This window comes from Mytilus edulis, chromosome 1, assembly GCF_963676685.1.
Source record: "Mytilus edulis chromosome 1, xbMytEdul2.2, whole genome shotgun sequence".
Taxonomy (NCBI): domain Eukaryota; kingdom Metazoa; phylum Mollusca; class Bivalvia; order Mytilida; family Mytilidae; genus Mytilus; species Mytilus edulis.
This window is the reverse complement of record NC_092344.1, coordinates 90,757,935-90,781,745: the sequence shown is the minus strand read 5'-3', so window position 1 is coordinate 90,781,745 and position 23,811 is coordinate 90,757,935. Positions and strand designations below refer to the sequence as shown.

Sequence of the window (23,811 nt, the reverse complement as noted above, 5' to 3'; positions counted from 1 at the left end):
AGGGGAGGGTTGAGATCTCATAAACATGTGAAACCCCGCCACATTTTTGCACCCGTCCCAAGTCTGGAGCCTCTGGCCTTTGTTAGTCATATATTATTTTTAATTTTAGTTTCTTGTGTACAATTTGGTTTAGTATGGCGTTCATTATCACTGAACTAGTATATATATTTGTTTAGGGCCAGCTGAAGGACGCCTCCGGGTGCGCGAATTTCTCGCTGCATTGAAGACCTGTTGGTGACCTTCTGCTGTTGTCTGCTCTATGGTCGGGTTGTTGTCTCTTTGACACATTCCCCATTTCCATTCTCAATTTTATTTAGACAATACCTGGTTGTGGAAATTCTTGTTGTTCATAGATATTGCTGGGTGTTTGTCAAGATGTAAACAACCTTAGACAACTGATTGACAATTTGTTCAAATTTATTTTTGACCACAATTGGTTAACATAATATTAACAATTTGTTGAATTATAACTTGATTGACAAAAGTAAAGCAGTATTTTTGTGTGGAGATATAACATACCTTGGACACTGGTTGGTTGGAGTAATGCTGGATGTTTGCGTCAGTTCTGGGTATAACTTTGGTTCACCTACAATATCATAAACATAGAGTTGAATCATTGTATTTCATAGGTGTACACTTCAATGGAGATTTGTTGAAGTAATATTTGTTGATTACATTTATCTATACATCAATCATGTAATTTCTAGCTTTTAATCAAATCCTTGATATAATTTGTTCTTATCTTTTGTCAAAATACATCTTTGCAAGTACTAAGGACAAAGTTAATTTTACTGTAGTAAAGTTTCTATACCGACTTAATTGTAGTAACTATTAAAAGCTTCATGTAACTACCGAACCTCAGTATAATACTTTCAAAGATGATTGAAACCAACATTTCATTCCAAACCTTTTTAAGGTTCTTGTAAGTCAGATGTAAGTTGTAATAGGTATCTAAATGACAGAAAGACAAAGAATATAAGGGTATCCTTCCATGGCCCAAAATCAGTACATGAACAGCAAACCCCCCCCCCCCCCCAAAAAAAAAAAACACCCAAAAAATTGCTTTTCTTGCTGTTCTTCATCAAAAAGCATACCTTGAAACTTTTGCAAATACATGTCAACAAAATTGAAATACCAAAAGGATAATTAATGCAATTCTTTAAAACAATATCTTGTAAAATATCATTTCATGATGAGCCTCTCCTACGTGATCAAAATTGTCTTTGACAACAACTAGTTCTTTAATAAATTTTTTTAGTATTGGATCTTGGGGAAAAATGTATTTCAATCCTTCAATGAAATCCCACTCAGTTTTCTTTACCTGGTCTCCTTCTACTTGTCATAACTTTTTCTTTAATTTTAGATTTCACAGCTTCAGTATCAAACTCAACAGGTGGATCAGGCTCTGGTAAATCTTCCTCTTCTAAAATCTTTTTATCATCATCCGCCAAATCCTACCACACAAAATAATAACATATATTATTATACTTATATACTTTCCATAATTTGGTATGTTAGAATTATATTCTTCTGTTTATACTTAAAAAGACCATGTTACCAAAACTATATTCTTAACTCCAAAGATTACACTGTGGTATATCCAAGTGGGATACATAGATAAGATAAAACTATGTAACTTCAAAAATCCGACTTAGAAATTATAAGAACAAAAATAACAGATGCTCAGATTAAAAATATACGGATTAAACAGTTTTTTGAAACAACACATTTTAGCATATGAATATTTGTTAAAAAGCTAATAAGAAATTCAGAATAGAATACTGTTGTATGAAATTGTATCGTACAGCCAATTAAAAGGAGAAATTATTTTTTTTTTTTTCAGGAGTGAGGACCTGTTCATTCATGTGTTTCAATCATAAGATTTGCTAAAGAATTGCCTTTTTTTAACAAAATTTGCCATGCAAAAGTCCCCAGAATTTGATAACATTACCTGTTCTTGTTCAGCGCTAAGTTTTGATTTCTGTGATTTCTGTGAACCTTTACTTCCTTTTCTTCTCTGTCTTTTCCTAGCTTCCTCCTTTTACATAAAATAAACAATAACTTTTTAACTTCTATTTATGTTTCAGAAAATAGGTTATGGTCAGAATATCCAGGTTTTAGTTGAATATTTATTAACACACATCTGCTATACCTTCTGTTTCCTTTATTTACTGAAAAAATGAGGTTTGATTAAACGAAGGGTAACTTTTATACAAATAAAAACAAAAAGTAATGTGGTTTGACTTCAAATCATAAAACCTAAAAATTAATACTGAACTTTGTATGCAAAAAGATGATAATTATTCCCTTGACGTCCCATTATTCTTTTCTACCTTAGCATCTCTTTGTTTCTTTAGTTCTTTCATTTGTTGTTCATAAGATGCTCTCTTGTGTTCATATTCCTCTTCATGTTCTTCTTTCATTTCTTCCAACTCTTCTTCTATTTCAAGTTTCCACTGAGCTTGGTCATGAATTTTATCTACTTCTTCTCTGCATAGAATAAAAAAAGTAAAAATATTATTTATGTCAATATTTCTAAAATTAAAAAAAAAGTGTTGTTCAGTCTAAGCATACTTTTCAATTATTGATTTCTTACATTATTTACTCTTAATTATAATTTTATTGTTATTTTGTAACTTACATTTTGTTGTTATTCTTGTTTGTAATCAGGATTCCAAAACTTGTCATTGTTTTCAACTTACTTATGTATTTGAAGTCTAGCTGGTGTATTGTTGAAGTTCTGTGTGTCTCTCTGAGCTTTCAGATCTTTCCATGTGTGTATAATATTCTTCAGCAATTGTCTGTCAGAATATTCTTCTTTGTCTCTTAACGCTCTTGTTTTCCTAAAATATAAATATAAAATATAATGATAGCACAATTTATAACAAATACTATGTTCACAAAGAAGGCTGAAGCATCTATGATTTCATTTAAAAAAGTCAACCTTGTTATAAGAAATTTCAGAACGTGTAGAGCTTGTAGGCCATGCAAGTACAAAAAGAGGATTTTATTCACATAATTACAACTTAAAATAAAAATTTTGGCTGTAGAAAATGGCTGAATTTGGTAATACATCTGTAAATCAGACTGATTTGAAAAAGTATTTAATATTGTTTTCTGAAAGAAAAAAAACCCACAAACTTCAAGAAACCACACATTTAAAAAATAAATTTTAAAAAGTACAAAAGACAAGAGTGCACACGCTGAAATGTCTCATCTTCTTTACTAATCATTTATATTATGTTGAAAGTCCTAAATATAAAGCTTAATTACAACTGTCACATAAACTTAACATTAACAAAAAAAAAACTGACCAATGAACCATGAAAATGAGGTCAAGGTCAGATGAACCATGCCCAACAGACATGTACAGCAAACAATTCTTACATACAATAAATTTAGTTGGCCTATAGCTGAATAGTTTAAGAAAGAAAGACCAAAACACAAAAACTTAGCACTGAGCAATGAACCATGAAAATGAGGTCAAGGTCAAATAATACCTGCGTAACTGACATAAAGATCATAAAATATTTCCATACACCAAATATAGTTGACCTATTGCATATCGTATTAGAAAAAAAAACCTAAAACTTAAAAACTTAACTTTGACCACTGAACCATGAAAATAAGGTCAAGGTCAGATGACACCTGCCAGTTGGACATGTACACCTTACAGTCCTTCCATACACTGAATATACTAGACCTATTGCTTATAGTACCTGAGATATGGACTTGACCACAAAAACATAACCTCGTTCACTGATCCATGAAATGAGGTTGAGGTCAAGTGAAAACTGTCTGACGGGCATGAAGACCTTGCAAGGTTAGCAAATATCAAATATAGTTATCCTGTTACTCATAATATAACATTACAAAAAATCTGAACTTTTTTTTTCAAGTAGTCACTGAACCATGAAAATGAGGTCAAGCACATTGGACATGTGACTGGTGGAAACTTGGTAACATGAAGCATCTATATACAAAGTATGAAGCATCAAGGTCTTCCACATTCTAAAATATAAAGCTTTTAAGAAGTTAGCTAATGCCACCAAAGCTGCCGTAGCCGCCGCTGGATCACTATCCCTATGTCAAGCTTTCTGCGACAAAAGTTGCAGGCTCAACAAAAACTACTCTTAACATCTATAAACCCCTACACTTCTTTTCTAGTAAATAAAGATAAAATGACCTACAGATGATAATTTCCATTAAATGTTTTACCTGATTTCATATTTGTAGTCTTGTAACCTTCTTTCATAATTTGATCTGTCAGAATAACTGTGTTCTGACTGGAAAAAAAACCAAAACATTAGTCATTCAGAAAAAATGTTAATTTAAAATAACAAAGTATATTTTCTTATATATCTGTTAGTGCCAATAGTCCATTTGCCAATTATTGATTTGATCTGTTATTACACACTTTTTAAACAAATAACTTCCCTCTGTCAATCATAGACTGTTTCTATACTGACAAAATTGCATTTGCCAATGCAAAGCATGATAAGTTAAAAGTGATGTATCAGCGGTTTAAATATTTTTTTATGAAAAATAACTTCTGGTGACAAAAGTGTTTAGCTAAACAACAAATTAATGTAACTAAATGATTTGAAAAACTTAAGAGTTAATCACACTACGCACAGGTAAATTTGCTCTTTCCCCTACCTCTCCATTGTCAATAAAACTTTATGTCCCTCCTAAGGGAGACAACTTAAAATGAATCTCTATTACAGGGTCAATTACGGGAATTGGCAAATAGACTATTAACCAGCTAAATAATGGTGAGACTAGAGAACCTTGAAATAAGTTTTGTCACAATTGCATATAAACTGATGAAGATATGATAATCAATGCACATCATTTTAATAATAATATTTAATTGTTGGCACAAGGTGAAATCTTAAAAGTTGAAATGAATGTAACTAGAGCAGGCTTGATCTGGAGTGTAAATAAACTGTCATTTAACTGTAGTAGACTGGTCATTGCAGTAAAATCTAAGCCTCCCTAATTTAAAAAAGATATGTAAGCCATTTTACCCTACTGTTTTACTAAATGTTAAATATTTACCTTGTGAACTACCATGTGTTCTCTTAAATGTAATGCTGAACTTTTCAAGGCTTTCAACTGTAATGAAATAATAAATATAGGTAAGTGTATAACCATACAATATGAGAATCTTCTAAAATAAAGAGCTACTGTCACATGGCTATTAAAAATATACATAAAAGTCTGAATATATCTAATTAAACCTGTTGTTTAGAAAAGTAACTTTATTAAAAAAAAGGTTGTTTTTTTCCATATTTTCAAACACTATCCTGTATAATAAAATTGAGAATGAAAATGGGGAATATGTCAAAGAGACAACAACTGAACAGATAACAGCCGAAAACCACCAAAATTTAATTCCTTATTGATATTCCTACCTTTTCTGTTAAAAACTCTGTCATATTTTTATTTTTTCTGGCACAATATTGTCCATACAATGTTGTTAACCTCTCTGCTAACACATGTTCTCTGCTGAACAAATGATGATGAGAAAAACTAATAGAATTCATGTCAACATCTAACTGATAAAATCCAGCATTATCCATAGATCCATCAATGTACCGATTATCATACTCTCTAACCACAGCCTTACGATATACAGTCTCTAGGAAAGGTTCTGGTTCTTCAGGAACCTGAGGCCTAGATGGTTTTGGTCGTAGTGGATTAGGTAATGCCAACATTCTACCATCTTCACCAAACCATTCCTAATTAAAAAAAATAAAAAAATTCGAAAAGAAATCACATATCATTACTGTAAATTCATAACATATTGTGGGCATTTATTATTGTGATATTATCATATTGAACTAAAATGCTAGTTTAATTTTTGCGATATGGAGACCAATCCTCTTTAAATCATATAAAAAATTTCAAAATGTGAGTTTAAATTATTGAGATTACAACCATGTCGCCTTTTTTGTAAGAATAGAAACATCGCAATTATTTCTGAATTTACAATATATCACACAATCAGAGGTGTAACTTTTTTTACCTACAAAAAAAGGCCAAAAATTGACACTTCATATGAGAAATAAGTCAATTCATTGTTTTGGCAAACTAATAAGTACCTTATCTCCATGTTTTAGTAATCGGTTTTCCATTATGTTGAGATTCCATCCACCCAGATCAGGTCTAGTTCCCACATAAAAACCTTCATCTTCTAAAAATCTAGGCTGCTGTTGTTCTCCAACTTTCTGTTCTGTTGGTGCTACAAAATCATCAGACTAATATTTTATACCTTTATGGTGAAAGTATTTGCGCATTTATTAAATACAAAGACCCCTTACTACCTTTGATGGTTACATGGTTAAGGTGGTAACTAACACTAAGGGAGATAACTCTGTAAAGTCAGCTAAACGTTTTAATTACGTTGTGTTGTAAAGGGAATATTAAGCTTCACAGTGATCCATATTGGTGTTTGTCAAACTGCTATATAACCAGTGTAATTTTTCTGATAAAATGGTTAGTTCAAAATTTTAGAAATTTTTGTATTTTTGTTAAGGGTCAAAGTAGATACTTTGTCAAAATTTTATGAAAATTAAATGAGCCAAATTAATTTTAGTGAAAGTGTTGGGTACCACCTTAAATGGGTAAACAATTTAACTCTGTAATTTTTGTGATTTTTTTATTTTGGCAAAATTGTGTTGTGACAGATCTTTTTATATTAAGCATTATCTAAAGTATACACCATTTAATGTGGTTTCTTACAAGGAATTGTTCCAATTACTGTTCCCCATTTTTTTTTTTTAATAGTTGTTGTTAAAAAAATATTGTTGACTAGCTTTATTCAGGATACTTTATATTAAAACTGTTTTTGTTGCTTTCCACCTAAACAATGCTTGATTCTTCCATTAACATTTCTATAAAAGAGCTCTTGTTAGATTAAAAAAATATCACATTAAAAAAAATCATGTATGAATGGTTTCTGCAATGATGCTTACTGGAAAAGACAGATGGTATAAACAACATTTCTTCTCTCTTCTTTTCTGTCTCGGGGGTATCATCATAATCTGCTCTTCTGATAGCTACCAAGCCTACTCCCTCCTCATCAATATCATCTAACAGAGGTTGTTCATCTATATTACAATAGTTTACATCGTAAGAGTTAAATAAAATAAAATAATAAATATCTGTTATATCAACTGTTCCAAACACCTTCTACCTTCTATATGGTTTATTTAAAATTTATTTTACTTTACTGTTAATATATTTCAAAATTCATGTGAGGTAATTTGTTGCATATTTGAATATTTAAAAAAATCACCTCTATATAATCAATGTTTTGCAGAGGCATTTTTGCACTTGGATGGAAACTGATTTATCCAATAAAATTTAATAAATCTTTCATTCATAGGCAATGACTTGACAATATTTTTTTTTTATCAAAATAGGTTGATTAAGAAATCTGGGAAATCCAGTGAGATAATATCTAAGAATCACTCTTTCAGACAGGATTTTACAATTATGCAATTTTTAATTTTTCCCTTCCACATAGTTTAACTTAGAACTTGTTTTTTTTATGGCATTTCATTACAAATAAATATGATCCAAACATAGAACACCTCGCTGCCGATTATACATGAAACTGAAACAAATGAATGGCCCATGTTTTGATCACAGACAGAAGAAAAAAGGTGTAAAATTCTGCACTTTTTCAGATTAAAACAAATTATTACTGTTTTTTTCCTGTCTTTCTTAACAAAGAAATTTCAATAGTAACCAGTGAAGTGTGTCATATTTTCATACAAAATTATACTACAAAATGTTCTCAATTTTTTTTATTAATGAAATAACAGCATTAAAATTTGGGTGTTATAACTAGGCAGAAATCTTGGGACTAATTTGTTCTTTAAAAAAGCAATTCATATAATTATATCTGAAATGTAATTACATAACATACCAGTTAAATAACTCTTAAACATGTAACAAAAATATCAAATTAAAGCAATTTTAATTTCATGGTACTGAACTCTTAGAACTGTTTAACCCCAATTTCTAGATTTTAGTTATGATGAAATGTGTTGCTTGTCTATACATTAGAGTTATGCCACTTTGTACACATTAGTTTAATAAAGTACAGAAAAAAATATACATCTATGTATACCAATGCAAGTACTCAAATGGTTCCCAGCTCTTTGCAGATCTTTAAAATCATTGTAAACCATTATTTTTAAAGTTTTTTATGTTTAGGTTTTACTTCAAAAGGTATATTGTAGAAGGTCATCTTAAAAGTATTATTGTTATTTTATTAATGTATGTCAATTTTGAGGTGAGACTCTAATAAAGTATTTGTCTTGTCTTGTCTTGTCTTGTCTTGTCTTGTCTTGTCTTAAAAGTATATTCATGAACTTTTTTTCAATTTTATTTAAACTAATTATTGTGTTCAAAATAATTAAATCACTTCTTAATTCAAACAGATCATACCTTCAAAGAAAATAGAATATAAGTAAATAATGTTGATTCTTTTACTACAAAATATCAAGTTCTACACATACTAGGTATAATAGTCTTTCAAGAAAAAAGAGATCATATATATATATTAATTCTGGTTTAATTAAAAATAATTTGTGACATAGATCATTAATTACAAATATTTATAAAATTACTTCAATCTGGGAATAAAAATAGTTTGCATGTGGTTAGCATAAAAAATATTAAAGTTCTGTTACTCTTTTCACAAACAAACAAGAATGTGTCCTCAGTACACGAATGCCCCACTTGCAATATCATTTTCTATGTTCATTGGACCGTGAAATTGGAGTAAAATCTCTAATTTGGCATTAAAATTAGAAAGATCATATCACAGGGAACATGTGTACCAAGTTTGAGGTCGATTGGACTTCAACTTCATCAAAAACTACCTTGACCAAAAACTTTAACCTGAGGCGGGACAGACGGACAGACGGACGGACGAACGAACGGACGAACGGACGCACAGACCAGAAAACATAATGCCCCTCTACTATCGTAGGTGGGGCATAAAAATCTTATTTGTTAAAATTGACTTAAAGCTATATTGAAATGTTCCTGACTTACAAGTATTTTTTGAGAAAAGATCCACAGTTGGTTAAACAGTTTAGTTTTTATCAAAGGGTATTTTGGATTTGTGTTATTTGAACCCATTTGTGATGTTTTAACATAGAAATTCTAAAAACAACTAAGTAGGTTAAACTAAATTACAACAAAAAACTAAACACATACCCTCTGGAAGGTCATCTTTCTTTTTTGCAGCTGTTTCCTGTCAGGAGAAACAAAAAATAATTTAGCAATGATTAGATCTTCAAAAACATCTTTTCCAAGCCTCTGTTGTTTTAAAACTAATAACATTCACTCTTATTTTCATTGGAAAGCTTGTGCTATTAATCTTAAATGTAGCCTCTTTTTGATTTTTCTGCAATGTTTTATTTATTTTGGTTTCCAATATTTATTTTATATTTACATGTCTAAACTTTCATAGCACTATTGAGAAACTCTGATTCAATAATAAGACCATAAATGTTCTATGGATTAGTAAGAAGCTAAGATTCTTGTCTTTAACAATCCCTAACCTCGTCCTCCTCTTCTTTTTTATCCTCTCCTTCTTCTTCTTCCTCTTCTCCTGCCTTCTTTTCTTTCTTTTTCTTTTTCTCTTTCTTTTCCTTAGATTCTTCTTCAGCCTTTTCTTTAACAGTTTCTGGTTCTGGTTCAAAGTCCCGTGCAAAGAAATCAAATGCCTCTTCATTAGATGGCATAAAAACACCCTGTAAATATTCACATATATATCATTCATTTATAGTTAATGGGAACTAATTTTCATGGACTTCGTGGGTATAGGTACCGCTAAATCACAAAATGAAGTGTTTAAAAATATACAAATATAGTAAGATTTGTATGCAGAATTTGTACAAAACCTGGAAATATAATACTAGTATCCACAAAAATGTAATTGATCTGCAATCAATCCAAATTGGATGTACCTATTCACATCTACCTTGAACCTTATTCAACAACTGCACATATAAATGGGAGCAATTTTATTATGATTTTTTTTTACATATCGTGACTTGGATGGAGAGTTGACTCATTGGCATTCATACCACATCTTTTTATTTCTAATTGATAGAAATATTGTAAAGAAATTTGCAGAAGTTAAGAATCTGAACTTTAAGTACTAGTATAATAGAATATCTATAGTGTTTTTTTAATACTAGTTTTCTTGGATTTCATGTTTAGATGAGCCACAAATTTTAATGTTCCAGAAAGTAAAAAAATTCTAAAGACCTTTGCAATAATGACGAAATTTAATAGTCATGGAATAACAATTATTTTAAATCCAGGAAATTGGTACCAGCAAAGTAAAATGAATACACTGTATCATATATATTTAGACAAGTGTCCAACCAATGTTTAGATCCTGAAATTGTGTACTGTACAGAAAAAAATAACACAATCAAAATGTACAAATATGAAAAATTTAGTCTTGTACCTAATACTTGATAAACATTTTGAATACCGAACTCTGTTCCTCAATTGTGTATCCTTCAGGTCAGGACATCTGATTTTTATTTATGCTACTGTGCAATTTATGTCTCAAAAACATTAAAATATTGAGGAAGGAAGGATATTCAAGGTTTAAATAAATTGTGTGCTATTACAAATCATTATCTTCCTTATTATCAGAATTTACCCTGCAGATCTAAGTTTTCACAGGAGAAAAAGAAATGCGTTTTAAAATATTGTCCTATGTTGTTTTTTTAAACTTTCAGATGTAACTTACCATTTGCCTGCTTCCTTCACAAATTCTACAGAAATGTTAATGACAAGATGTTTTCAAATACTGTGGTATATATTTTATTAAATTAACTACACATATAACTTCAAAATAATGAAAGATGTTTAAAAAAAAAAAAAAAAAAACTTATTATTTGTTTCAAAGTAAAATAATGAAGTCAAATGTAATAATTTAAAATTTTGAATTTTCAGTCTTATATCATTGGCAAGTTTGACAGCCAAAAAAAAAACAAACATCAATGGCATCACATATATGAATTCCTTCACAGACTTGATAGTTCTGTAAGTGTTATTTTTTTGGAATAAAAATTGTTATGTTTTTAAAGTGTGTTGAGGTGTAAACTAAGCCTTTTAAAAACAAACTTAAAATGGACTATATCCAATTTGTGAGTAAGTTGGCTAACTTTACACATCAATAAAGTATATATTAGCTTTTACTTTCATTCATAAACTTAACATAATGTCCTTCACACTTTTTTCAGTTTGTGAGTAAGTTGGCCGAGTTAACACACCAATAAATCCTTTAAAATAACCTTTACGACTATAATAAATTATAAAGGCCCACATCTACCTGGTAGATCATACATTTACATATAAAATCACTATTTACTAGTAACCACTGTTAAAGATCTTTACACTCTAATTGCATGTTTTGATGAAGATTAGAGTGAAACTGCACATAAAATACGTCTTACATTGATTAAATAATAAAAAATAGAAATAAAATCCTACAATTTAAATCTGTTTATTTCTGAAAATAAATTTAATACAGTGCTGACAAAGTAGAAACTTTGGTCTAGTTGACTTATTTATACATGATAAATGAGTTTTAATTATGCTAATTACAACATTATGTTTAGACAAAATTATTTGTACCAAATGTCAATGGTTAAATTCATTCAAAATTTGAAGATTAACAGATTTCTTACTTGGATCCCACCTGTCAAATCAATTTATGAATGAAGGTAGATTAAATCATTCAGATATCCTATTTCTGAATGACTTTAGAATTGACTGAAAAAAGTGAAAACAGAACACAAATTTGAGATGGATAATTTGTGCAATCTTGCAGAAGTAAATAACCAGCCATTTTTAAATATTGAATCATTAAACAATAGACAAATTGATGATCACAATTCCTGGAAATGCATAAAAATAAAGCTATCAAAATTAATTATGTGAAATCAATTGTCCCAATTTTAACAATAGTATTCACATCGAAAATATTACTGAATTTACAGCAAATATCATATATAACAAATTATTTGTCTAAATACCTGTCATGTAAACAAGAGATTCAAATAGAGAGAAATACAGTAAAAAGTATAATGATTAACCTGACTTTATTGTTGACTTGTTTCTTAACGATCCCCCCACCCTCCCCAACTAAAAATACTGAGTAAATGTCTGTCTGGTACAATAATCATAATTTAAACAGAGATATATAGCATCTATTTTACAAAATGGCAAACAAAAACAATTGTTGTCACAGACACACAAAACAGAATGCCAAAGTCTGATATATGCAGCGAGGGAGACAAACACACTTTAAATCAGTACAAGACACAAAAAACAGAATGCCTATTAAAGTTTTACCTATGCAGAAGGGGAGACAAAAACAGTTCATGTCAGTATAAGATACAAGAAACAGAATGCCTATTAAAGTTTTACCTATGCAGCAGGGGAGACAAAAACAGTTCATGTCAGTATAAGATACAAGAAACAGAATGATGAAGTCTCAAGTATGTAGTAAGGGAGACAAATGAGGCACACCAATACAGGAAACAAGAATCAAAATACCTTAATCTCATCTATGCAGTAGGGGAGACAAAATGGTTTACATTAGTGTAAGTCACAAGAAAAAGAATATCTACATATAACCTATGCTGCAGAAAGACAAGAGTGCACACACTGAAATGTCTCGCCTTCTTTACTAATCATTGATATTATGTTGATAGTCCCTAAGTATAAAGCTTTATTACAACTGTCACATAAACTTAACATTAACCAAGTAGCTAAACAAAGACCAATGAACCATGAAAATGAGGTCAAGGTCAGATGAACCATGCCAGGCAGACATGTACAGCTAACAAAGCTTCCATACAACAAATATAGTTGACCTATTACTTATTATAGTTTAAGAAAAATAGACCAAAACACAAAAACTTAACACTGTGCAATGAACCGTGCAATTGAGGTCATGGTCAAATAAATCTGCGGACTGACATATAGATCATAATATATTTCCATACACCAAATATAGCTGACCTTTGGCATATAAAATTACATAAAAAGACCAAAACTTAAAAACTTAACTTTGACCACTGAACCATGAAAATGAGGTCAAGGTCAGATGACATCTGCCCGCTAGACATGTACACCTTACAATCATTCCATACAACAAATATAGTAGACCTATTGCATAAAGTATGAGAAAAACAGACCAAAACACAAAAACTTAACTATAACCACTGAACCATGAAAATGAGGTCAAGGTCAGATGACACCTGCCAGTTGGACATGTACACCTTCCAGTCCTTCCATACACCAAATATACTAGCCCTATTGCTTATAGTATCTGAGATATGGACTTGACCACCAAAACTTAACCTTGTTCACTGATCCATGAAATGAGGTCGAGGTCAAGTGAAAACTGTCTGACGGGCATGAGGACCTTGCAAGGTACGCACATACCAAATATAGTTATCCTATTACTTATAATAAGAGAGAATTCAACATTACAAAAATTCTGAACTTTTTTTTCAAGTGGTCACTGAACCATGAAAATGAGGTCAAGGACATTGGACATGTGACTGACGGAAACTTCGTAACATGAGGCATCTATATACAAAGTATGAAGCATCCAGGTCTTTCACCTTCTAAAATATAAACCTTTTAAGAAGTTAGCTAACGCCGCCGCCGTAGCCGCCGCCGTAGCCGCCGCCGCCGCCGGATCACTATCCCTATGTCGAGCTTTCTGCAACAAAAGTTGCAGGCTCGACAAAAAACAGGTTCACATCAGTAAAAGACAAAATTCTAGTCTATCTATAACTGCTGTGACTTTGACATTTACCCTATATGCCCAAACACAACTAAGGGTTTCCTTAACCAATGCCACATTATTCAATAAAGTTAGGTAACAGATTTGGTTCAAAAGACTACATCCAAAATGCAAAATTTTGCTCGTTTTTAAAAGTCTGACCTTCACCTTTGACCTATTGACCCTTTATCAACAGGCTCTACCTCTTCTGATGGGACATTATCAAGACAAGTGTTGTAAAAGATATTCCTTATTGCTCAAAGATTATGACCAGAAACCCCAGCTGAACATCTGGAAAAGCCAGACTGTATTCATCATAATATAAGCTTGGTTTGATTTCGCTGTGAAGATTTCAAAGATTTTTCAAGAAGAAGGGCCACATATCAATTCAAAATCAGTCTTTAACACTTTATAATCATCTTAGATAGAAAATCACTGTAACATCTTTATACACTCTGGACAGTCAGAAAGAGTAGACAAAATTTTAAATTAAAATTACAACGATTAGCTATCGCAGCAGCTCACTAGTATCTCTCCATAACAGAACAACTTAATCTCAATCTGTAACTCCTAACATAACCACACCCTTGATTGTTAAGGTGCTTATTAAAGACACCATCAGCCCACTGTATCTCTCCAGTAACAAGAGCAATTTCATCTCAATCTGTAACTCCTTAGGTAACCACACCCTTGATTGGTATGGCCCACATTAAAGACAATATACATTGTTGATCTATTCTCAGTATTGTAGGTGGATGATATTTTGAAATGGTAAGTTTATCTGGTACTTCAATGAGTGAGACTGAATTCAACATTCCCAAAGTAATCAGTTTTAGTAGAAAGAGACTACACTTTAAACCTTTCAGGTGATTTAAACTGTTTCTTATGTCTCAACAATTTACATAGCAAACATTTTACATTTAAATCCAGAAGTTTAAATCAATTTAGAATTTATTCTAATTACAGAAAATTTAAAGACTATTAAAACCAAATATTGTACCTTGCAGGGGTTGTGGTTTTTCACTTCTAAATATAATTTAGTATGTTTTTATGGAGTAATTAATTGTATAATTCTCCACATGGATCACAAGAATGCCTTAAATGTATATTGACAAAGCAATTATATAAATTAATGAAGTAAATTTATAGATGGAGTCTCATTAAAACTTCATGTGTACAAAAATATAAATAGACTGTAATGACTTAGCAAATTATTTATATTGTTATACTGAATGAATTCTTTAAAAAGGCTATTTTTCACATAGGAAATAAAAATATAAATTAAGTGAGCATCAAATATTGTTCTGACATACTTTTTTTTAACTTTGTATGTATAAACTAGTAGGGGCCACATAAAGCTCCTCTGGGTGCAGGATTTTCTCGCTATGTTGAATCATTGGTGACCTTGGGCTATTTAGTCGGGTCGTGTTCTCTTTAACACATTCCCTGTTTGCATTCTCAATTTTATTGCATAAACTGTATGATTTCAAATGCATTTTATAGTTAACTTTGCATCTACATCTTTTAAAATTCTAGTGTGCCAGTTTACTGTAATATTTTCTTTCATAAGTTTGTGCTTTTCATTACACAAAATTATAAGGCAAACAAATGCTAGTTAAGAATGGTAGTTATATTCAACAAGTTGAACTGTAAGCTACCATTAAAGTATGGTACACCTGCTATAATTATTTGGTAATCAGAAGGTTCATAATCATAGGATATGAAAAGGATCGCTCTCTAAATCTTGCTCACACAAAGCTTGATTCCAAAATTCATGAAGCTGTGATTCATAGTGACAAACATTCCTTACATATATATGGAAGTATATTGGTAAGAATATATGCAAGAATTCTGTAAACAGGAAGTTGATGAGTGGTGAAGTTGAAAATGAATAAAAAAGAATAGAAAATGGATTTGATTGGCATCCTATAGATTGCTATACACAGATCAGTCTTAGCACTTTGGTAGTCCAAGTGTTCTTGGGGCCAACTGTTTATGCAGGCTACAACAAACTACAGATATAGTAGAAATCAGCACTTACTGGTGAAGAGATTGCAAGGTAGACATACATATTACCAAAACATTGCTTGTTACTTACACCAATCATTTTTTATACCAAAAGCCTCTTGAGGACAGAATTCATATAACGTGTGTTGAAGGTCTGACATTTAGACATGATATACATAAATTTGTACATAGATATAAGAAGATGTGGCGTGAGTGCCAATGAAACAACTCTCCATCAAAGTCACAACTTGTGTAAAAGTACATCATTTTAAATCAAAGTACAGCCTTCACACCGAACAGCAAGCTTTTTTTTCTTATTTTCTTACTTCAGCATCAGAATTGATATCATTCAGCATAAGTTGATATAAATAAAAACTACAAGTCCTTCTTAGAGCTGGGGGTATGAGGGGGTCTCATTCTCAATTCAAGAGAAAAAAATGCCAAAATCTGATGTACTGTAAAAATAAAGAGTCCATTCCCCCCTTACAAGGCAATCAAATGAAGAATTTGTGACAAATTTACAGGCTATTCGTAAACTCCCTGATTAATACTGAATACCACCCCTCAGCTATGTCCTAAAGCTGTTAAACTGTAAGCATTAAAATGTAACAAAAAGAAAGCAAAGGCATTTTCATACAACTGAAGATCATTTCATTATTTATATTCATAATTCTAACGTCAAAAGTCAACCTGTCAGTGGATATGGGAGATACAGGGAAAAGATTACTGGGTAAAGCTTAAGGTGAGTTCTTGTGTAGGTGTAGTGTAAAACATGTTACCATAAATGCTCATCCTTAAACACTCAAACACACATTCAACAATTTTGAGAGCATAACAGTGGGTTATGTGCACTGTGTAATCTTTGGGAGCAATCACTAATTTTCCTAAAAATGTGCATCCACATGCAAAGACCAAACTTGCTGAAGCAGTAAAGTGTATCAGGTTCATGTCCTGGTGTTAAAACACATGGGATTTGTAGTTTCTCTCAATTTGAAAGAGAGCTTCATGGTTTGTAAAAAAAAAATTTGAACCTAATGATTTTTTTTTTCCAATAAGCATAATTTCTGTAAAAATCTCAAAACTTTAAATATATGCAAATAACTGTATTGGCTTTACAGTAACTATCAAATGTTGACATTAGTATTAAAATAATGAAAAAATGATAAATTTGAAATATTTCATATTTATTTTGTCTTTAATGTTAGGGACGACATCAAAAATTCAATGTAGGATAAAAAACTTAATTCACATAGCTTTTTCACTGACCCCTCCCCCCATCTTAACTTAAATTGGGAAAAATTGATTGACCAATAAGGGATATATGTAAAATCGATTTTGGATATACAAAACTTGCCAAATTCCCCCCCCCCCTTCCCCCCCCCCACCCCGCACCTCCCCAACTATTGGATTTAAGTTTTTTATCGTACATCGATCTGATGATGTCGTCCCTTAAGATAACAAAACAAAATCAAAACAAGAATATTTCAATATTCACAGTACATTATCTTTCAAATTCATTGTAAAATAAACTTAACCAATCAAAAAAATATGTAATGAAATTTTACCAAGAGGCTCTGCTTCTCCATTACAAACTATTACCTTTTCTTTCAATTCAGCTTTTCTCTAAACAAATACAACACATAGTAAGTTATCTTTGGAATTTTTAGATATGTATATTAATTAGCATACCATTTTTGGGTAAATCTGCCTCTCATATCTCTATACTAACAACATGATCTCATAATTATAATGTGAACATGTGAAGATTGTTATTGGATACTGTGGATTCATTATTTGATGGATACTAATTTTGTAGATTTTGTGGGTACAGGTGAACCACGGAATTAAGTGTTCAAAGAATTATAAATTATATATAAGGTAATATGCAAATTTTGACAAAAAACACAAAATCAAATATCCACGAACAAGCAACTTTGCGTCAATCCATGAAAATTAGTACCCAAGAAAATAAATGAATCCACAGTAGATTGACAATCCTATTTTGAATTTCAAATTAAACAGAAAGTCATTATATATATTTAGAAATTTTGTCATTTGAAATAAAACATGATACACATACAGGATCACATTGCCTGTTCTCACTTGAAAATCTCAAATAAGTTTGAATGTAAAATGATTCTTTAATCAATGCATATATGACAAAGATGGAAATAAACAACTGGGCCATGATCCCATGACAATACACCCATCCCCATACTCTCCTTATTCAAACATTTAAAAGGCCAAAATCTCTAGAACAAGATATCTGAAAATAATTTCATAATTGAAAAGGAGTGCATAAGATGTCAATTTTTAATAATTAGAGACTTATAACAAAGAAATGATAAATCTTTAAAATTCCTACAAATGGGAAGCTTTTGTAGATGGACCTAAAGGTTGTGTACAAATTTTGTTAAATACCAATAGAGCAATGATCATGCTGAAAATAGTAGAATTGTTAATGATTATAGTCTTACAACTATGGAATTATAATTCTGAAACGATTATCATAACAGAATCAAACATTATGTATAACTTTTGTATAGATACATGAATGTAAACACGAGTTAGAATGAGACATCATAAACGAAACAGATGAGCATAAAATCAATCAATGGAAATGGACATTTTTATGCTCTATATATACAGTATATCTAATAATGAAAAATGCTATATAATTTAGTTTATGCTTATACATTATATTCAGAATAATGAGCAATATCTTACAGTGAGTCAATTCTTACCTTTTCTCTTTCTGGGATCAACTTCTTCTTCCATCTTTCTTTCATTTTCTCTCTTTTTTCTTCAAATTTCCTTATTTCAGTCTCGTCCATCTAAAATATCCCCAAAATTTATTTATAAGTCTTTTTATGATATACTAAAATCATAAAAAATGTAAAGAGTCTAATTTGGTCCTGCCATATGAAACGATAAGCAACAGTTTTACTAGAAAATAAATGGTAACACTATTGATCAAAAACATTCTACATTGTTTAAAAATTAAAACTAGTACTGATACACTGGAATACTTCTGAAGTATTATATTTTTTTCATTTTTATTTTTCTAAATTAGAGAATAAATTAAATAAAGAATAACAAGGACATATTTTTTTTTTCTGATCCTACAAATACATTTTTTTTCTACATAAAGTGCAAAATCTAAATTTATTTTTGCATCAAATATTGTTAGATTAAAAATACAAGTGCATATATTAATGATAATGCATTTGAGAGTAAACTAAGGATAGCTATATATAAATTCTATGCAATCATTATTTTACTTGTCTGAATTTGCCCCTGAACATTAAACAAACCTTAAATCCGTTTACACTTTGTTTTAAAAAGTCAGAAAACTTATACACTAGCATCTTTCCTGAAAAATCTAAGGTAGCACTAAATAGCTAAACATTCAAATAATCGTAATGCAACAGCCCTCCTTTACCAAAACAGAAAAGAATAAAGCTCTTTTGTTAACAGAGGTCTCCTATAATTAAATTCTGATGTTTGCAAAACTTGCTGATGTTTCATTTTTCCAAATACTGAACAAAGAATAATTTCTGTTTCAATAATGTAATCCATCTTGTGACCTTTCAATGTCAATTTACGTTTTAATTTTCTGACGTCAGACATGCGAACCACTGCTGTACCCATATTTTGATTATTTTATTTATTATGTATGTTTTGTTCACGCATCGTTGTAAATATAATGAAATTTTATGATACTGTTGTACAAGTGAGAGGTTTAGCACTATAAAACCAGGTTCAATCCCCTATTTTTTAGGGCAGAATCAATTTGCGCCAATTGCAGTTTTGAAAAGGTATTAATTGCGCCACTGTCTTTTATTTTGATGGTATTAATTGCGCCAATAAATGAAATGAAATTGCGCCAGATTTACCTGTAAATATTTTTTACCTATATCATACATGTACATGTTTTACCAATATCATACATGTATTATAATTAACCTTTCCACTGAACACTTATCAAATTTAAGAAAACTCACCAAAAAATAAATTGTTTAGTAAAAGAATATTTTTTCACGAGTCAAGATGTCTGATATACCATTCAAAAAGTCTGATAGAGGAAAACCGGTCATCATTGTTGAAGAACACAAATTCCATCAGGCATTTGTAAAGAACTAATGAGTAGAGAAGTAAGCAGAAAGGAATATGTGTCTATTCTCAACTACAAATACCAGCCTTTAATTCAATGATGAACAGAGACATTTTATATGGTTTTAACTGTATATATACGGGTGAACGTTTTAATTCAGCATACATTTCGTTATTAAAATGACTTTAACTCCGCCAGTCGGTAAACTGCCGGACCCAAGCCCAAAAATAGGAGGATGGAGGTCAATCATTTAGTTGTTATATATAAATAAAAATAAACAAAATTGGCGCAATTAGATGATTATTTCATTGGCGCAAATGATACCTATAGTTTTGAAAATTATGTGGCGCAAAAGAAGTATTGGCGCAATTAAGTTGTGGCGCAAATGAGTTACTTTTTGGCGCAAAAAGATATCGCCCATTTTTTACATTTGAAAATGCCTGTACCAAGTCAGGAATATGACAGTTGTTGTCCATTCATTTGATGTGTTTTGTCATTTGATTTTGCCATGGGATTAGGGACTTTCTGATTGAATTTCCCTCAGAGTTCAGTATTTTTGTGATTAACTTTTTTTGTATATAGAAATAATAGAAAAAAATAACAAAAACTTTCATTAGGTACATTAATACATTTCATAGCATTATCAAATGTCAGAAATTGAAAAAATAAAAATTTCAACATAATTCTCATTTTTTTTATTTAAATTCATCAAAGTGTTTTCTAATTTTTTTTTAATTAATCATCAAATCATTGTTTGTTATTTGCTTTGGGATAAGTTTGCAAACATTTATTTTCCAAGACTATTAAAGACTTCTTTTTATTAAAAAGTCACAATCTACATTTAAATTTCCTGTTGACACATAAATTTGTGGTAGACATACAGCGTATACGTCAAAAACAAATTTTGGTAATGAATGTTATTCTCACTTAGTATGTATTTTATGTTGTTATGCTACACTATTGTTTGCATCTGTTCTAAGTCAGGAATTTGATGTTCAGTAGTTGTCGTTTGTTGATGTGGTTCATAAGTTTTTTTCATTTTTCGTTTTTTTTATATAGATTAGACTGTTTCCTGTTTGAATGGTTTTACATAGTAATTTTTCTGGCCCTTTATAGCTTGCTGTTCAGTGTGAGCCAAAGCTTCTTGTTGAAGAATGTACTTTCACCTATAATGTTTACTTTTATATATCTTGAATTGGATGGAGAATTGTCTCATTGGCAGTTATACCAAATCTTTTTACATCTATCAATGTATGAATAATGAAGGAATGTTGGATTTTGTTCTATTATTGAAGCAAACTTCCAATCTATGTTACAAATAAACAGTTTGGGGTAAACTTTTGGCTGGGTGCGTTTGACAAATAATCCATCATGACAGTTCAAATAAATCACAAATGATGTCTTACAGACAAATTATCTTTTGAAAAGTAAGATGAAGTGATTAACAAAGTCAGTTTTCTACTATATAGATGAGATTATATAAGTTTAAAATATATAATGTATCCATTTATTAAATGGGTTTCCAATACTATAACTAATCTAAGGAATGTCCTAATAATGGTAAGAAAAAAATCCAGTTGTGTTTGATTTATGAGCTCAATAGGTAAAAAAAATGCAACATTACTTAAATTTTTACAATTTAAATGTTACACTTTTTGATTATATCCTAAAATGAACACTCATGTACTGATGCATGTTAAAAAGAAAAAAAACACAAACTATAAATTGACACTTATGATGCAAAACTAGTTTCACTCTCCTTAGCCATTAAAATTTATGCACAACTAAACACCATTTTAGCCTAAAAATATTTAATGTTATATTAGCTCAAACAATTTCACATTATCCCATTAAATCTTTAATCTGCATAATTCTGTCTGTTAGCAAAATACATGAAAAATGAAATTACTTATTAAAATTGTAGACCAAATTTTTTATGATAATGATGATGTGTCCCATTTCATTAGGGATATGATTTAAATGAATGGGTGGAGCTAGCATACAAAGACACGCCTACATTACCTCAGACTGTGGGAAATGGATCAATTAATAAATCAGATTATAATTAGTTTTCAACACATCAAAGACATAATACCTGCCAGGTTGATCAAGTATTTATAGGATATTTAAAGGTACGCTGATTAAATAATTTCAGATGATAAAATCTATGAATTAAATTTTTTAATTTGTAAATAAAGGCATATAAATTCCCATAAATACCATCTATTGTCTGCGAAATATGGTTCATATATTCAAGGCGTCCATTCACAAGATAATCAAATCAAAAGTTAAAAGACTAGCTGTTAAAATACTACAAGCTGTCGATCGACATGTCCTCTATCACCTAATTAAACTATTTAACAAGACAACTCTTTTGTTTGTAAATAAAGTTAATTTGACTGATTGATCATGATTAGATACTAGATAGTGTTGGCCGATAACTTGGTACGTGTGAACAGCGCACTTCATGTTAACCTAGTACCCTTACCACATTGTCATTTTACTTCCCGTTAACTCCTTTGTATGATAAAATACCACCAGTTTAACAATCAAATTCTTTACAAAGATTGGCTGTGTTTATGTTTTATTTTCCATGTAAATATAAAAAATAGATCAACTGAAACCACAACAAAATGTACTTTTACAGTACTTTTCTATTTGAAACTATAACTATTGTTCTCATCTTGACATTTATAATTATTAAATATCAAATATATGTAAGATAAAATAATTATGTTTTCATTTGAAGAATAAAGAAGTAAGGATTTAAATCATGACTTTTAAAGTAATTGTGCACTTTTTATCAAGTACTTTTCTTTTGTCTATCATATATACCATATGATGATTTCACAAATTTTTAAGCCAATGAAAACATTTAAACTATTGTGACATATTAACATGATATAAAATGTCAAAATTATGAATGAACATTTTTTAAAAAGGTTTTCATCTTTATTAACTGGTACCATTTACATTTAAACCAACTTTCTCAAAAGGGGTCTATTCTAATTTTTACTATCAAAAGCTGTGTTTCCATGTTAAGAATTGAAAAAAGCTGTAGTAAAGAGTTCTGTAGAACCTGGTGTCACCTTTAATTGCTAAAGTCAGTGTAAAAGTGTAATTGACATTTATCAGTAATAAAAAAAAATTCATGATCTTGTTAGTGATGTCCAAAAAAAAGAAACTATATCAGACTACTTTAATATGCATTAGATCTGAATGTAAATATTTGTTTTTTGGGGCTACTAAGTAGTATTTACTTAGTATCATATGGTATATATAGTTTCCAAGTAAGAATCGCAGAAAAGGTATGAAATTCTGATATAAACTAAAGTATAACTATATAAAATTTTGTTGTTGATTTTTTTTAAACCCACTCAGTCAATAGTTATTGTGTTTACCTCCTGAAATCTGTCTTTCTGATCTTTTTGTCTTTTCAACCTTCTCTCTTTTCTCTCAATCTCTTCTTGTTGCTGTTGTTCTTCCTCTGCTTCTTCCTGTTTTAAACAAAATTATAATCTGTATTTATTTTCAGAGTGCAATCTGTATAAGTATGTGTAGGAACTAAACTTGATTAGATTAATGAATAATTAAATATGTTCTGTATTCATTTACATAGTGCAAACTGTATACATTGGTGTCAGAAACTAAACTTGTAAAGTACAAAAGTACACATCAGATTAATAAATAAATAGAATATGATGTTTAGAGCCTGTTATGAACTATAGTAACAATTCTGCATTTCTTAAACCCAATATACAAAACTAAAACATAGCTTGAAATATCATTTAGGTTAATACAAATGTACTAATATAATGAAAACAACGGAATTAAGTGTGTT

The 23,811-nt window shown here is 30.2% G+C and overlaps 1 protein-coding gene across 1 annotated transcript in view; it reads right to left on the bottom strand.

Annotated features, from left to right (window-relative positions):
- LOC139494488 (coiled-coil and C2 domain-containing protein 2A-like) overlaps positions 1-23,811 on the bottom strand; it is a gene marked incomplete in the record, with an annotated part of 66,945 nt that overhangs the window by 36,956 nt on the left and 6,178 nt on the right. Inside the window, 15 exon segments of the mRNA XM_071282650.1 lie at positions 520-586; positions 1,322-1,454; positions 1,952-2,038; positions 2,334-2,490; positions 2,703-2,843; positions 4,219-4,286; positions 5,062-5,118; positions 5,418-5,744; positions 6,108-6,247; positions 6,981-7,115; positions 9,241-9,277; positions 9,588-9,779; positions 17,456-17,479; positions 18,601-18,690; positions 23,372-23,467. Of these exon segments, the coding sequence (XP_071138751.1) occupies positions 520-586; positions 1,322-1,454; positions 1,952-2,038; positions 2,334-2,490; positions 2,703-2,843; positions 4,219-4,286; positions 5,062-5,118; positions 5,418-5,744; positions 6,108-6,247; positions 6,981-7,115; positions 9,241-9,277; positions 9,588-9,779; positions 17,456-17,479; positions 18,601-18,690; positions 23,372-23,467 (1,751 nt within the window).